This window comes from Tympanuchus pallidicinctus, unplaced genomic scaffold (genome assembly GCF_026119805.1).
Source record: "Tympanuchus pallidicinctus isolate F22 unplaced genomic scaffold, pur_lepc_1.0 scaffold8, whole genome shotgun sequence".
In the NCBI taxonomy this organism is placed as follows: domain Eukaryota; kingdom Metazoa; phylum Chordata; class Aves; order Galliformes; family Phasianidae; genus Tympanuchus; species Tympanuchus pallidicinctus.
Genome location: NW_026294802.1, coordinates 51,117,153 through 51,130,085, shown reverse-complemented (window position 1 = coordinate 51,130,085; position 12,933 = coordinate 51,117,153). Strand labels below are relative to the sequence as shown.

The window sequence follows — 12,933 nt, the reverse complement described above, 5'->3', positions numbered from 1 at the left end:
GTGGTGCGGCCGCTCCGCCTCCGCTCCCTCCCCTCCCCGTTTCGCTGGGTCATGTGACGGGCGGCAGCGCCAAGATGGCGGCGTCCTGCCAGGTAGGTGAGCGCCGCGGGGAGCGGGCGGCAACGGGAAGGCCGCGGCCCGTTGGAGAGCCTTGGGCAGCGCCTCCTGTCACGGCTTAGCGGGGCCTGGGGGACTGCGGAGGGCGACGAGGAAGGTTCCCAGCCCAGAGCAGCCGGGCCCTTGCCGCCCTGTCCAAAGCCCCATCCAGCCCGGCTCTGAACGCTGCCAGGTTGGGGCATCCACAGCTCCCAGGGCCTCGCCGCCCTCATTATTAACGGTTTCTTCGAAATCTGCCGTGCTTTAGTTTAAAGCCATTAGCCGATTGCCCAGCAGCACACTGCGCTGAGGAGCCTTTCCCCTCTGTCCTGCCCCTTTGGCACCAGCAGGGTTATCTGGCAGGGACCAGAAAGTAATGCAGAAGTGAAATACCTTGTGTTGCAAATCTGAACGTCAGCAGATTTTGAAAGCTGGAACAGAAGATCTGCATCACAGGTGGTGAAATTGCTCCATGTCCTGTAGCCCAGCTGGCAGCTTGCTGCAGTGAAGCCATCTGGGAATAGTTGTGGCTTGTTTGCTTCATATTTCAAGTTGAAGATGAAATTTAAAGTATTTCTGTTGCAATATCTGAATACCCACATACTGAGCAGTTGGCTTCTGCCAGCTCAGCTTGGATTCTCAAGTGAGGATAACGGTTTTGGCTGATCCCTTCTTATCTCTGATTAATAGCTGGCATATAACATCAGTCTAATTTGAGCTTACAAACAAAACAGCTGCAAGCAAGCTTCAGTTTTTCTGGTTTTCCAATAGTTGCTTTCATCGTTTGTTTGTTTTCAATAGGAATCACAGTAGTGTGAAAGAGAATTCCTTCTAGTGGACAACTACTGAGAAGATCAGGACCCATAACAAAGATCTTGAAAGCCAAAGCCGCGTTGGACCGGAACCATGTTAAACAAACCAGTGCTGGTGGAATCCCTGATCGTCTTCAGCATCGTTCTGTGCGTGCATGCAGTGGTGTGGGACCGCTACTCCTGGTGTGCTGTAGCTCTTGCCATCCAGGCTTTCTATGTCCAGTTCAAATGGGACCGCCTGCTGCAGCAGGGGGGGGCTGTGTTCCAGTTCCGCAGCACAGCAAACAGTGGGCTCCTGCCTGCCAGCATGGTCATCCCCTTGCTGGGAATAGCAATGAAGGAGAGGTGCAAGGCTGCTGGTATCGTGTACTTTGAACGCTTTGGCATAGTTGTAGCTTCCACTGGCATGTTGGTTGCTCTGTTTTTGTCTGTGATTGCCGTTGGCATCACAAAACCTGTGCCCACCAACACTTGCATACTCACTGGTGTTGCTGGCAGTATAATTATCTATACCATGAAGCACTCTTTGACTGTTTCAGAAGTGATAGAGGTCCTAGAAGTGCTGCTAATTTTTGTCTACCTCAGTATGATCTTGCTCTACCTGCTGCCTCGATGTTTTACTCCTGGAGAAGCATTGCTAGTTCTCGGAGGTATAAGTTTTGTTCTCAATCAGCTCATTAAACGCTCACTGAATGTAATCGAGGGCAGAGGTGAACCCATAGACTTCTTCCTTCTGGTGGCAGTTATTGGAGTTATTATTCTTGGGCTTTTTTTCACTGTTCTCTTCATTTTCATGGATTCGGGTACGTGGATCTCCTCCATGTTTTTCCACATGATGACAGCAGTGCTAGGCTTAGGGGTCATCATGCCTTGGCTTTATCGACTGATCCGGAGGAACCCTTTGTTTTGGCTGCTCCAGTTTTTGTTTCAGACACAGACGAGGGTTTACCTGCTCATATATTGGACTTTTTTGGCTGCTTCAGCGTGTGGCATAGTTTTCTACCAGAATGCCAAGAGATCGTCTGAATCTAAAAAACACCAGGCCTCAACCATAACCAGGAAGTATTTCCATTTCATTGTTGTAGCAACTTACGTTCCTGGACTAATTTATGACCGCCAGCTTCTCTATGTTGCTGCAGTCCTGTGTCTGGCAGTGTTCATATTCTTAGAGTACATTCGGTACTTCAGGATCAAACCGCTTGGTCAGACTCTTCGCTATTTGCTGTCTCTCTTCTTGGATGAAAGAGACAGTGGGCCTCTAATCTTGACTCACATTTACCTTCTTCTTGGCATGTCCCTCCCAGTGTGGTTGTTCCCCAGATCTTGTGCCCCTAAAGGTGCCTTGTCTGGGGCAGGAGCACTGGTGCCCTATGCTGGGGTGCTTGCGGTAGGGGTAGGAGACACCATGGCTTCTGTTTTTGGCAGTACCATGGGGGAAATCAAATGGCCGGGCACAAAGAAGACCTTTGAAGGGACAATGACAGCAGTTTTCGCTCAGATCATTGCTGTGGCTCTTATTCTGATCTTTGACAGCAGCGTGAACCTGAACTCCAGCTATGCCTGGATTCTGGTGTCTGTGAGCTTAGTTTCTCTTTTGGAAGCTTACACGACCCAAATTGATAATTTGTTGTTACCTCTCTACCTCCAGATCATGTTTATGGTTTAAAAGCACTTCCAAGAACAGAGGTTTCTCCACTTCTAGAGAAAAGCAGCAACTGAATATATGCACATCAATCACAGATGAAAGATGATCCAAACAGTGTTTTTCTTTTGTTAAAAACAAAGGAAAAAAAATTATTTAAAATAAAAGTTTTGTTTCTGTCTTTTTTTCCTGTAGTTTTTAAAACAGCACAAGTTGATTTTTGTCATATAAAAAAAAAAAAAAAAAAAAATCACAGGGGAGAATCTATTAAGGCCTTCTGCATTGATAGTTCCTTATTGCCAAGTGCTGTGCTTTCTCTGCCTCTTCCATTTCCCCAAGAACTGCCTGAGCTGAAGCTTTGCTTTCCAGGATCCTGGTTTGAAGGATGCAGTTACGTTCTGACAATATGTTCCCCACAAAAAGGCACCACAGTACACTTTGGGAATGGTGTAGTGCTGCCCCAGACACCTTACACAATTCTCCCCTACGGTCCTGACTGCTTATTAGGAGCACAGGTGGAGCAGAAGTGATGCTGTGTGCCAACAGATCAGCCCCAGGAACGAGTCAGGACCCGCAGGGAGGTGGCATTGCCCAACATCCCCCACCTGGGCCCAGCTCCACACCTGAGCCTGCCTTTCCCAACGTGCCAAAGTTGTTCAGGGTTTGTTTTGGTTAATAATGCAATAAGGGACAGATGCCGTTTGCAAAAAAACAATTCAGACTAGGCTGCATTTCCTTCACACTGAACTGAAAAACCTGCAAATTCAGTCCAGCTTCTTGCTTCTGTTCATCCACATGAATTAGATATTTTGCAAGTTGCAGATAATGGTGCATATAAGCAGAGGTCAGACAATCATTGCTCGGCAGCAGGCACTGTTCTAAGAGATTAATAATGGAAAGATACAGAAGAAGTTCCACTATGACCCACAGCCTTCACCTCCAAAGCTGCAAAACAGCACAAAACTACAAGAAGTCACTTCCCCTTCCATCCCCAGTTGCAACTGTGAAACAAACCATAGGAAAAGCACAGGGAGAGATCCCAGGAACACCACAGCAGGAACTGAACTCCAGGCTGCTGCTATTGCCGTTCGCCAGCCTCATTCCCACTGTGGCGGCCTGAGCTCTGCGCCGTATTGAACATATTCTGCATTGCTAGGCAATGCCCAAAGGGATAAAAATTCTTCTTACCATTAATTTAATTCTACTATTTCACAAATCAGATGATCAAACCAACACTAGAGATGGGTAATATATTTCTGAGAGGGATGAATCACTAAGAATTGGAGCCTTGTTTCCCTAACTTATTGTTAAGTTCATTCTGGTTTTGTCTCATTTTAACTAGATAAAACTTAGTGCCCATTTAATCAAGAATTCAAAAAGTAAATTTAAGTAAGTGTGGAATATTACATAGGAGCTGGAGTGCCTCACTCCATCCTGACTTATGCTCCCAAATTGGCTGGATTGAGCTGGGTATGTTACTCAGCCACAGCTCTGCTACAAACACAACTCCATGACTGCTTGAAAGTGATTACATCACACCCACGACAGCATTTCATTCCTACAGTCTCTCCCACTTCTTTGTCCCCATCTATGACCTTCTGAGTACATTGGGAGAGATACCATCTATTGCAACTCCTTCAGAAATGCTACCTGCGTCCTGTTCAGCTTAGCACCCAGGCATGAGCTTGCCCCTGAGGCAACTGAAGTTACTTAATGTTCCTAAGGTTTCGCTGTGGTTTGGTTTTGTTGGGGTTTGGGCAGTCATGGTGGTGCACGCACCTCAATCAGATCATCACAGAGCTGAGCTGCAGCCCCACGTTTTGGGAGGAGATCACACTGTGACACCCTCAAAAAAAAGGGGTGAGATTAAAATGAAGATTCATGATTTTTTATTGATGCATCACGAGGGGTTTTGTTGTTGTTTTCATGTTTTCAACATCTTTAAGAACGTCGATATTTTTAATCAAGCCTAGAGATTCAAACATTCAGCTGCAATTTGCAAGAAAAACCCAGAAGAGCAATTAATTAAAGAAGTAGACTCCCTGATTCATTTTGCCCACAGTAGCATTGTCTTTATTACTATTCAAAGAATAGGACAGAGACCCAAGGCTGCCGCCGTCACACAACACATTCACCTGCACTGCCAATGAACAGAGCCAAGCACTAAATGAGCTCTCGACTTAAAATACTACAGCTCTACAACAAGAAACACTTCTCAACCATTGCCATGGGCAAGGTGGAACACTCCTTAATGGCCTGTTCTGGAGACAGAAGAGATTTCCTCACCAAAAGGACTGGGCTACTATCCTCAGAGCAGGGCTCATCCTGCAGCAGATGCTTCTACTGAAGGCAGGCAGATTCAGCTGCATGAAGGGAGCTTGCTCACAGTGGATAATTATATCTTGAGCATTGATCTAGTGAACTGCACTTAAAGAGAACACAGACAAGCAATCATGGGAACATCAACCAGCCAGTTGACTCCAGAAGCCAATTGTGAATGTCAAGTGTAGAGCGGTGGAAAAGGCAGTTCAGGAGTTGGCTGGAGCCTAGGTGGTAAGGAAGAGCAAAAAACAAAACTGCAGTGACTACTCCACTTCTGGCCATTAAATCAGCAATCAATACTGCTGCACCCAAAGGGAGTTTCAAACAACAGCAAGATCTGATACAGTGAGAAGTCAGCATTTTAGAACCCCTCAGTCTGAACACCAGTTACACCTGTAGTCATCAGTTCTGTCTTTCAGGCACTTCGCTGTTTTATTTTAAATTTAGTAGAAATCCTGAAAGAAATCCCTAAGGCACGTGGTTGCATATTTTGGAAAGTAGAAGCACAGCAAAGATTGCCAAGCATAGAATTTTTCCCTTCCTCCAATATGCTTATTGAACATGACTGTAAGAAGTCTGCAAATACACCAGGGTACAACTTAAAAGCTTTCATGAAACATTTGTCTAAGAATCACAGCAACCCTACCAGTTCTCCTTGCTCCAGTTGGTGCCTTTGGCCTCCATCACATGGAAGGTGTACACGTGGCGAGAGAACCCCGAGCTGTTCATTTCACTCTTATGGACGACTTCTCCATGGATGACTATGAGCCCACCTGTTTGGAAGAAACACCCAGACTGCTTTTTTTCCCAGTCGTGAGTGCTAAATTTGACATAAGGAAAGTACAGCTGTTGAAATGCAATTGTGTTTCCCTTCTCTGAGGTGCTTCTACCTTTGCTTATGGGCACAGGTACGAACTTGCTGTCATCGTAGGCCGGCTCTGACCCTACAAATTCCACACACGTCGAGGCACCTTGGGCTGCACGCACCATCCTGCGGGTGATCCCACCTGCACGTCCACAGATAAGCAAACATCCATACAAATGAAAATGCCAGCTCTGTTTTGGGCAAGCCCAGAAACACTCTGTGGCTCCTTTTGGCACTTAAAGGAACAACGCTGTAATGTATTTGATTCTTTCCTTGGTGATTCAGGGATCTTTCAGCATGCAAAGATTTGGGATTTTCCAGCTGTAGCAGAAAGTGAGAACCAGCTGTGTTCTGCTTCCCCTCCTGGCTCTGTGCATCTCAACGCAGCCTGGTAGGAACACGATGCTCAAACACTTATGCAAAACCCAAAACCAAACTGTCATCCATGTCTTCTTCCTGACAGCATAATCTGCTGTCAGAGCACAACCTACTCCAAAGTGTATGAGGGCTGAGTGATTTAAAACATCAAGAGAGCTGTAATTACCGAGTAAATGCTTAGGTGAGCAGCATTGGAAGTCAAATAGTATGTCCTAGAGGAAGAGAAAGGCAGGAGACTGCAGAAATGATGCTGTGGTGGTTGGGGTGAAAGAGGAAGTTAGAATATTGTCAAGAGTTAAGAGGTCATGGGCATAGGGGGAAAAGAGCATCCTTGTGAATGGGATGCAGCTTGGAAAAGAAGCAGTTTTGCAAGCAGGCAAAAAAAAAGAGCAATGGTTTGTTAGTGCATTCTCACTCCAGAGGGCAGAAGGAGAATTACAGTTTGCAGGCCAGGTGATGATGAACCTTTTCAAAGCTGCAGTCAGAAGTACAGAAGGAACACCGACAGGTGGCAATGACACGTATCACCACAAGAAGAAAGAAGTCAGTAGTTCCAGACCTTCATTGCATTAAGAACCTGAATCTCAGAGCCTGGCAAAGAAGAGCCTGTGTTGCAGGGTGATGTTCTGAAATAGCACAAAAGACGCAGGGTGACTGCAATGGGCCTCACCCTCACAGGTTCTGGAGTAAATACAGCACCAGGAGGGCTGCCTCTTCACCCTATAACCCTGGTTTCAATTTAAAACTAAGCACTGTCAGCCACGTACAGTAAAAAAAAAAGAAAAGAAAAGAAAATATTGCTATATTAAGCTCTGCTGGAGGACTGGGCACAACTTACTGGTGTGGGAGCCAGGAATGAACCACAAGCAGCCATTCTCCTGGGTGGCATCCTCCAGTGCAATCCAGAAGCCCAGGACCTTTCCCAGGGGCTCCGTGTGCAGGAACGTGGCATCCTGGTGTGGTGTCACTGTGATGAAAAGCAGCAGGGTCAGAATCTCAGTGTGCCTGGGGCCAGCACTGTGTGGTGGGGGCATACATGGTGCTCCTCAGCCTGCCCTGACCACCCATCGTGCCATGGAATCGCTTGAGGTAGCAGGGACAACTAAAGGCCATCTCCCTGCAGCCCACAGGGACGCACACAGCAACATCAGCACTCACAGCCCCATCCAGCTGTGATCTCAGGCATCTGCAGGGATGGGGCACCACCACCTCTCTGGGCAGCCTGTGCCAGCTTTACCTGCTCACAATCCTGAAGGACTACCTGTGCTGTAATACAGAGACACACGAAGCTCACCTTCCCCACCGATGCCAGGTTGCTGCAAGGAGAAGGGAGACACGTGAGGAGGAGTCACACTGGCTTCACTGCTGCCATGGCAGGGAGGCCCGCAGCCATACCTTGAAGATGTACATGCTCTGCACAACCACTGGTCTCTCAAGGCCTAGTTTTCTCCCCAGTTCCTGGAAAGAAACTTCCCAAAATTTACATTTGCTGCTTCCTGCACACAACAAAGCACTATTTTCTATTGGTATTCTGACCTTTTACGTTCAAAAACTTTGTACTTAGGAGTCCAGAATACTCAAGTTGACCATCCCATCATTTGGTTTTCTGTCAGACAGCTCTATCAGCTCAGCTTACCTGCACCTTAGAGGAGTGAGTGATCTGCTTGAAGACAGGATCATGAGCGTGCAAGGCTAAGGGGAAAGACAAGGCTCAGGGTGAAGGTTTCAGTAACAGAAGGGAGCCCAGAGGCTGGCAGCAATGAGGTGCAAAGAGCACAGCCAAGCAGCCACGAACTTCCACAGCCCACCCCCAGGAGCAGATCATCAGCATCACTCCATTCCTGGAGGTGTTCCAGAACCGTGGAGATGTGGCACTACAAGACGTGGCCAGTGGGGATGGTGGGTGGATTGGGCTTGGGAATCTGAGTGGGCTTTTCCAACCTTAATGTCTGCCCGAGGTGACACAGCCCTTCTGAGTTAATACAGTCCTCTTTAGAAGACTAAAGAGTGAAAAAAGTGAGTGTTGTGATGAAGGATATTACACAGAATACACGGAAATGCAAAGCAAAAAGAGATGCAGCTCCCCCTCTTGCTGATCAGGCCCAGCAAGGGCTGCCACTGAACAAGGGATGAGGAGAGACCCCATTAAAAAGACTCATTATGGAGAATCAATCAGAGGGAAGGTGCTGAGGCAGCAGGGGACAGAATTGTTTTCACTTCCCAGAGGAAAAGTCAATGTAACAGAGCCCAGCAGAGGCTGCTCTGCACAGGGGTGCTGAGAGAGCTCCGTACTGCATTTCCAAGCTCAGTGACGTTCAATCTGAACAAAGTTCAGGGGAATGAGCTGAATCCTGCTCTCATTTTCCACGTATTGTTTGAAGACAAAAGAGATTCAAACCCAAGTGGGGGGCTGGGAGAGAGGTAATAGGGCACAAACTGAAAGCAGAAGGAGATAAGAAAAGATGCTGCAGTGAGAAAGGAAGAAAACAGCTTAACTGTGCAGAGAGCAGGAGACAGTCTGAGCCATGTGCAGTGGGAGCAGTTCAGTGGGAGGTTGCTCAAGCAATCTCTGACCCCAAGAGGTCTGAGGGCTGAAGTCCAAACCTTTGCACACCAGTAACTCAGTGCTAGGTGCAACCAAAGAGCCTCCTGGAAGCGTTCTTTGGGTTTTGTTTTGAAAGGTTTATAGCTGAGAACTTTGGCAGCAGAGAGTGAGGAGCTGCACAGAGACATCTGCAGAGGCAGTGATGGAACGACGAGGAAAAAAGTGAACTGATGAGCTGAAATTGAGATTAATTTAATACGGGAGAGGTTGCAAAGGAAGGAGTTGCATGAGGTTTGCAGTGTTTGGGGCACAGTGAGAAACAGAACAGGGACAAAGCCACTTCTGCTCTCAGAAAGGTTTAGATTTAGGAGACTAAAGAGGGTGGGTCTGAAAAAATCCCAGTGCCTAAGAACTGCCTCCCTTTTGCCCATCCTTCTCAAAAAACAAAAAGATCAATTGAACGTACCATGGCCAATCTTACTGACAGATTTCTCCTTTGCAATTAGGAAGTTGCCTACAAGACAAAATCAGATTTTAACATGTTTAGCAAAGCAGGGATGGTTGCAGAGCTGGAACCTGGCCCTGCCTCCTCACGTTCCCTTGACTGGGTTTGGGGCTCACCTCTCTCATCCAGAACACCTTTCTCAAAGAAGAACCTGACCTTGTCTCCACTGGTGAGGAAATAATCCGAGCTGCCCTGTCAGAGAGAAGAGCCCAGTAAAGACAGCATCATCATGAACACACAGCCAAACCTTCAATCACAGATAACACTCACCTGCATCTTTTTCCCACCAAGCAGCAGCAGAAACAAAGTACAGTTAACAGAAATCATTCCTACAAATACTGAATGCATTCTTTCAACATTAAACCTCTTGGCACTCCCTAGGACTCCAGCCTGGCACACACGGACTACCAACAAACACCAGCAGAAAGCTGGGAAGCCAATGCCTTCCCCCTTCTGTCCCAGGGCAGCATGGGACCAGCCCTGCCCTGCAGGTACCTGTGCCTGGAGCTGCTCCTCTTCCTTGGTGGAGAACTCAGTCCGGCAGTGTGGTGGCACCTCCATCCCATCTAGGATCCTCTGGATGCTGCTCCTCATGCTGTCACACTCCTCCAGGCTGAAGAAGTGCTCCAGGACGAGGAATCCATCCTCATGGAACTGAAAGGGGGACACAGGGTGGCTGCCCTCCTCCTGGGCTATTTCTGATATGTTTCTCTTTCGTCCACAAATGACAAAACTGAAGTGTTGTTCTTTTATTTTTAAAGTTCAAGAGGGGCATTACCAAGAAAGATCAGTCCTTAAACAGGCTCAGATCCCATAGAATTAAGGGGAATACATTTCACCTCCCCACCCAGAAACCAGAGTAGATAGTATTGCTGAGTCTTCATGGTTTAAGGATATCTTAGCTACATGAGCAACAACACCTAAATTACATATACTGCTAAAGCAAACAGAGCACTCATTTCCAGATTCCAAATAAGGAGGAGATGCCTTTACAAGCTAGAAGGAGAAAAAGTGATTTTCTCTAAGGGAAAAATCCCTGGGTGGCTCTCACGGTTGACTACACAATCCTCTATGAAATGAGGCGAACTCTGCTGGCACTGCTTCCCTATATAGAACACCACGGGGATTATCCTCAGGGACAGATCTCAGCCTCGCAGTGACAGCTGAGCAGGAATCAGAAGGACACCGAAGAATTCTCAGAGGAGCTCTGCAGGGCATACGGCCCTCCGCAAGTTTGCACCCACAGCGGGTTTCCAAGGCTCAGAACGAACAGCAATGCACGGAGCTGAGCAGAATACAAAGTGTGTGCAAAGCAGATCTCTGCCAGACCTGAGCACTGGTTCAGCACGGAGCGCCCGTGCCTTGCAAATGGTGCAGGTATGTTCCCTGCCTGCTGCTCCCTTACCTTCTGCATCTGCTGTTGGGTGACAGACGCCATCGCAGTCCCACCAGCCTGGCTGTGCACTGCTGTGCCACCTCGGCCCGTGACCCTTGGGCAGCATGTGACAAATGCAAGCACAGAGCCAGCACAGCCACCTCCTGCTCTGACCTCTCCGTGGCTGCTGGCTCCCAGTGCTCAGTGATGGAGCTCTGCTCCAGCTCTCGGTGCTGCTGTACAGAAGCGTTTGTTCTTTGTGATCACAATTTGCTGCTTAGCCCCAGGGAGAAATGGCTAGTTTAATAACCCAGATCAAAAACTGGTAAACGCGGTTGTAAATTAAAGAAGTAGAATAAGATTCAGGTAGGATGAAAAGATCAAGGGCCACCGAACAGAGAAACAAATGCAGAAGCAGTCAACTCAAACTCCTGCAGAGTTCCCTTTGCTCAGCCAGCAGACCCTGCCCTGCCAGCAAGGAGCCCAACCACCAGGAGGTGACAAACATGAGATCAAGGGGTGCTAAAGCTGAAGGGCTTCCACCAGCAATTCAGCCATATTCAGAGTCACAGGCTGGTCTCATTCACAGCTGCTGCTGGGAAGGAGGTTGTTTCCAAACACACTTGGCTAGCAACTGAAAATCCATCTGAAGCAGGTGGTGTTCAGGAAAAAGATACCTTATTCTGTAAGGGAAACCCATTCAAATCAACCCCCCACCCCCCTTCTTTGTGTTTTATTTTTAATGAAAAGAGAATTCAGGATTTTCACTAGAGAGCATCTCATTTTGAGCACAGAATCATAGAATCTCCCAGGTAGAAAAGACCTCTCAAATCCCCAACCCCAACCCACCCCCTCCCCCATGCCCACTGACATCCCTCAGTGCCACATCTCCAAAGCTCTGGAGCACCCCCAGGGATGGTGACCCCACCATTCCCCAGGCAGTTGTGCCAGTGCAGCACAACTCCTTCCAAGAAGGAATGTTCTAACACCCACCTTGAACCTCCTCGGCACAACATGAGGCCATCACCTCTCGTCCTGTCGCTGCTACATGGGAGCAGGTATCTATCCATCTATATCACTAAAAAGAAAACCATCAGATAGTTCTTCCCTCTTGTTTAAGGAGCTTCTCCAGATGACGAAGCTGAGCTGTTCTGAAGAATGCTGTGTAATCAGTAGGAAAATGAAACAAAGACAAGGTAACACAGCCAGCCTACTGCAGCTGCTGTCTGTAAGGCCATGTCCCTTACTCAGGGGGAGCCCTGCTTGGGTAGCAGCAATCCAGACAAACACTGTTTGCACGCATTCCCATACCCTTCCCCTGTGTTACTGAGGTCATTCATACCATCACTTCTCATTTCCAGTAATCTTCTTCCAAGCAATTTAGCATGCCATCTTCTCCACTCCCCATCTTACACACATGTGCTGACTCCAGAAGCCACTTGAGTTCACACGCACGACAGCAAACCACAGCTTCCCTGTTTATGGATTGCATTGTAAAAAAGCACTCCCAACAGCAAAGCAGGGCATGGGGAGTGCCAGCAGGCAGTCACACAAACAAGGGCACAACCACAGTGGCTACAGGAGCAGTTTGGCCTCAGGAGCCCCCCAGCCCTTCCCCCTTCCAGACACACTCCTATTTTGAGGCTTAGAGAGACATTTCCAGAAAGAGGAAAACCAAACCACCACCCCCACATAACGCCCCCAAAGAAGCGAACAAAGGACATAAATATCTTCTCTTCCCATAAGTTTAAACAAGGAAGTAGTGAGGGCTCAGACAAAACTGGGAAATTAGCCCTTTTCCCTTCTTCTTTCCCCCCCCCCCCCCCTCCTTTCCAAGAGCTCTTGTGCAGACTGTTCACACTTTCTCCTGCTCTGGAGGAAAACTGTGCTTGCGGCCAACCCCAGCACCATGGTACAGACTCACGGTACAGCACTGGAACACCGTGAGCCCTGCAGCAGACAAAGCCCCAGTGTTCCAACTGCCTTGCTGAGCAGCAGACCTACCCACGCTTCCTCTGCAGTGAGGCTCCCATTGATGCTGATCAGAGCTCCTGATTCCCCATAGCCAGCTCCAGCATCTCAGCATGCTCACCAGGAACAAGGAGCGCATGTTTAAACTGTGTTAAACTGTCCATTAGTATCTACTTAAAAAAGCACCAATACTCAAATATTTTTCCTATGTTGACAGTCCTTCTGAAGTTACCAAAAGCCTCAGAAACAGAAGAGTTCCCTACTGAGAGCACTCTCACTGTTATCCACAGTCTGACACAACAGTTACTTTCTCTGTGAGTTTTCTACCTACTGGTTTTTGGTGTGGTCAGGCTAGAGAACTGTATGCAACAAATCTAAATCATAGCTCCAGTAACACTGGGTCTTCACTCTATGCCTTAGTG

General features: G+C 47.8%; 2 protein-coding genes across 2 annotated transcripts; one reads left to right on the top strand and one right to left on the bottom strand.

The window, feature by feature from the left end:
• The first annotated feature begins 3 nt into the window (after positions 1 to 3).
• DOLK (dolichol kinase) lies at positions 4 to 2,731 on the top strand. Its single transcript, XM_052668887.1, has 2 exons — positions 4 to 92; positions 898 to 2,731. Exon 2 carries the CDS (start codon positions 1,003 to 1,005, stop codon positions 2,572 to 2,574), a length of 1,572 nt encoding a protein of 523 aa, XP_052524847.1. The 5' UTR covers positions 4 to 92; positions 898 to 1,002; the 3' UTR covers positions 2,575 to 2,731.
• Positions 2,732 to 4,422: 1,691 nt separating this feature from the next.
• On the bottom strand, positions 4,423 to 10,684 carry PHYHD1 (phytanoyl-CoA dioxygenase domain containing 1). Its single transcript, XM_052668900.1, has 11 exons — positions 10,571 to 10,684; positions 9,661 to 9,819; positions 9,282 to 9,357; positions 9,127 to 9,174; positions 7,752 to 7,807; positions 7,511 to 7,573; positions 7,410 to 7,431; positions 6,954 to 7,082; positions 5,763 to 5,879; positions 5,519 to 5,645; positions 4,423 to 5,096 (listed from the first exon to the last, which is right to left on the bottom strand). The coding sequence occupies exons 1-11, from the start codon at positions 10,601 to 10,603 to the stop codon at positions 5,051 to 5,053; spliced, it is 876 nt and encodes a 291-aa protein (XP_052524860.1). The 5' UTR covers positions 10,604 to 10,684; the 3' UTR covers positions 4,423 to 5,050.
• Positions 10,685 to 12,933: the final 2,249 nt, after the last annotated feature.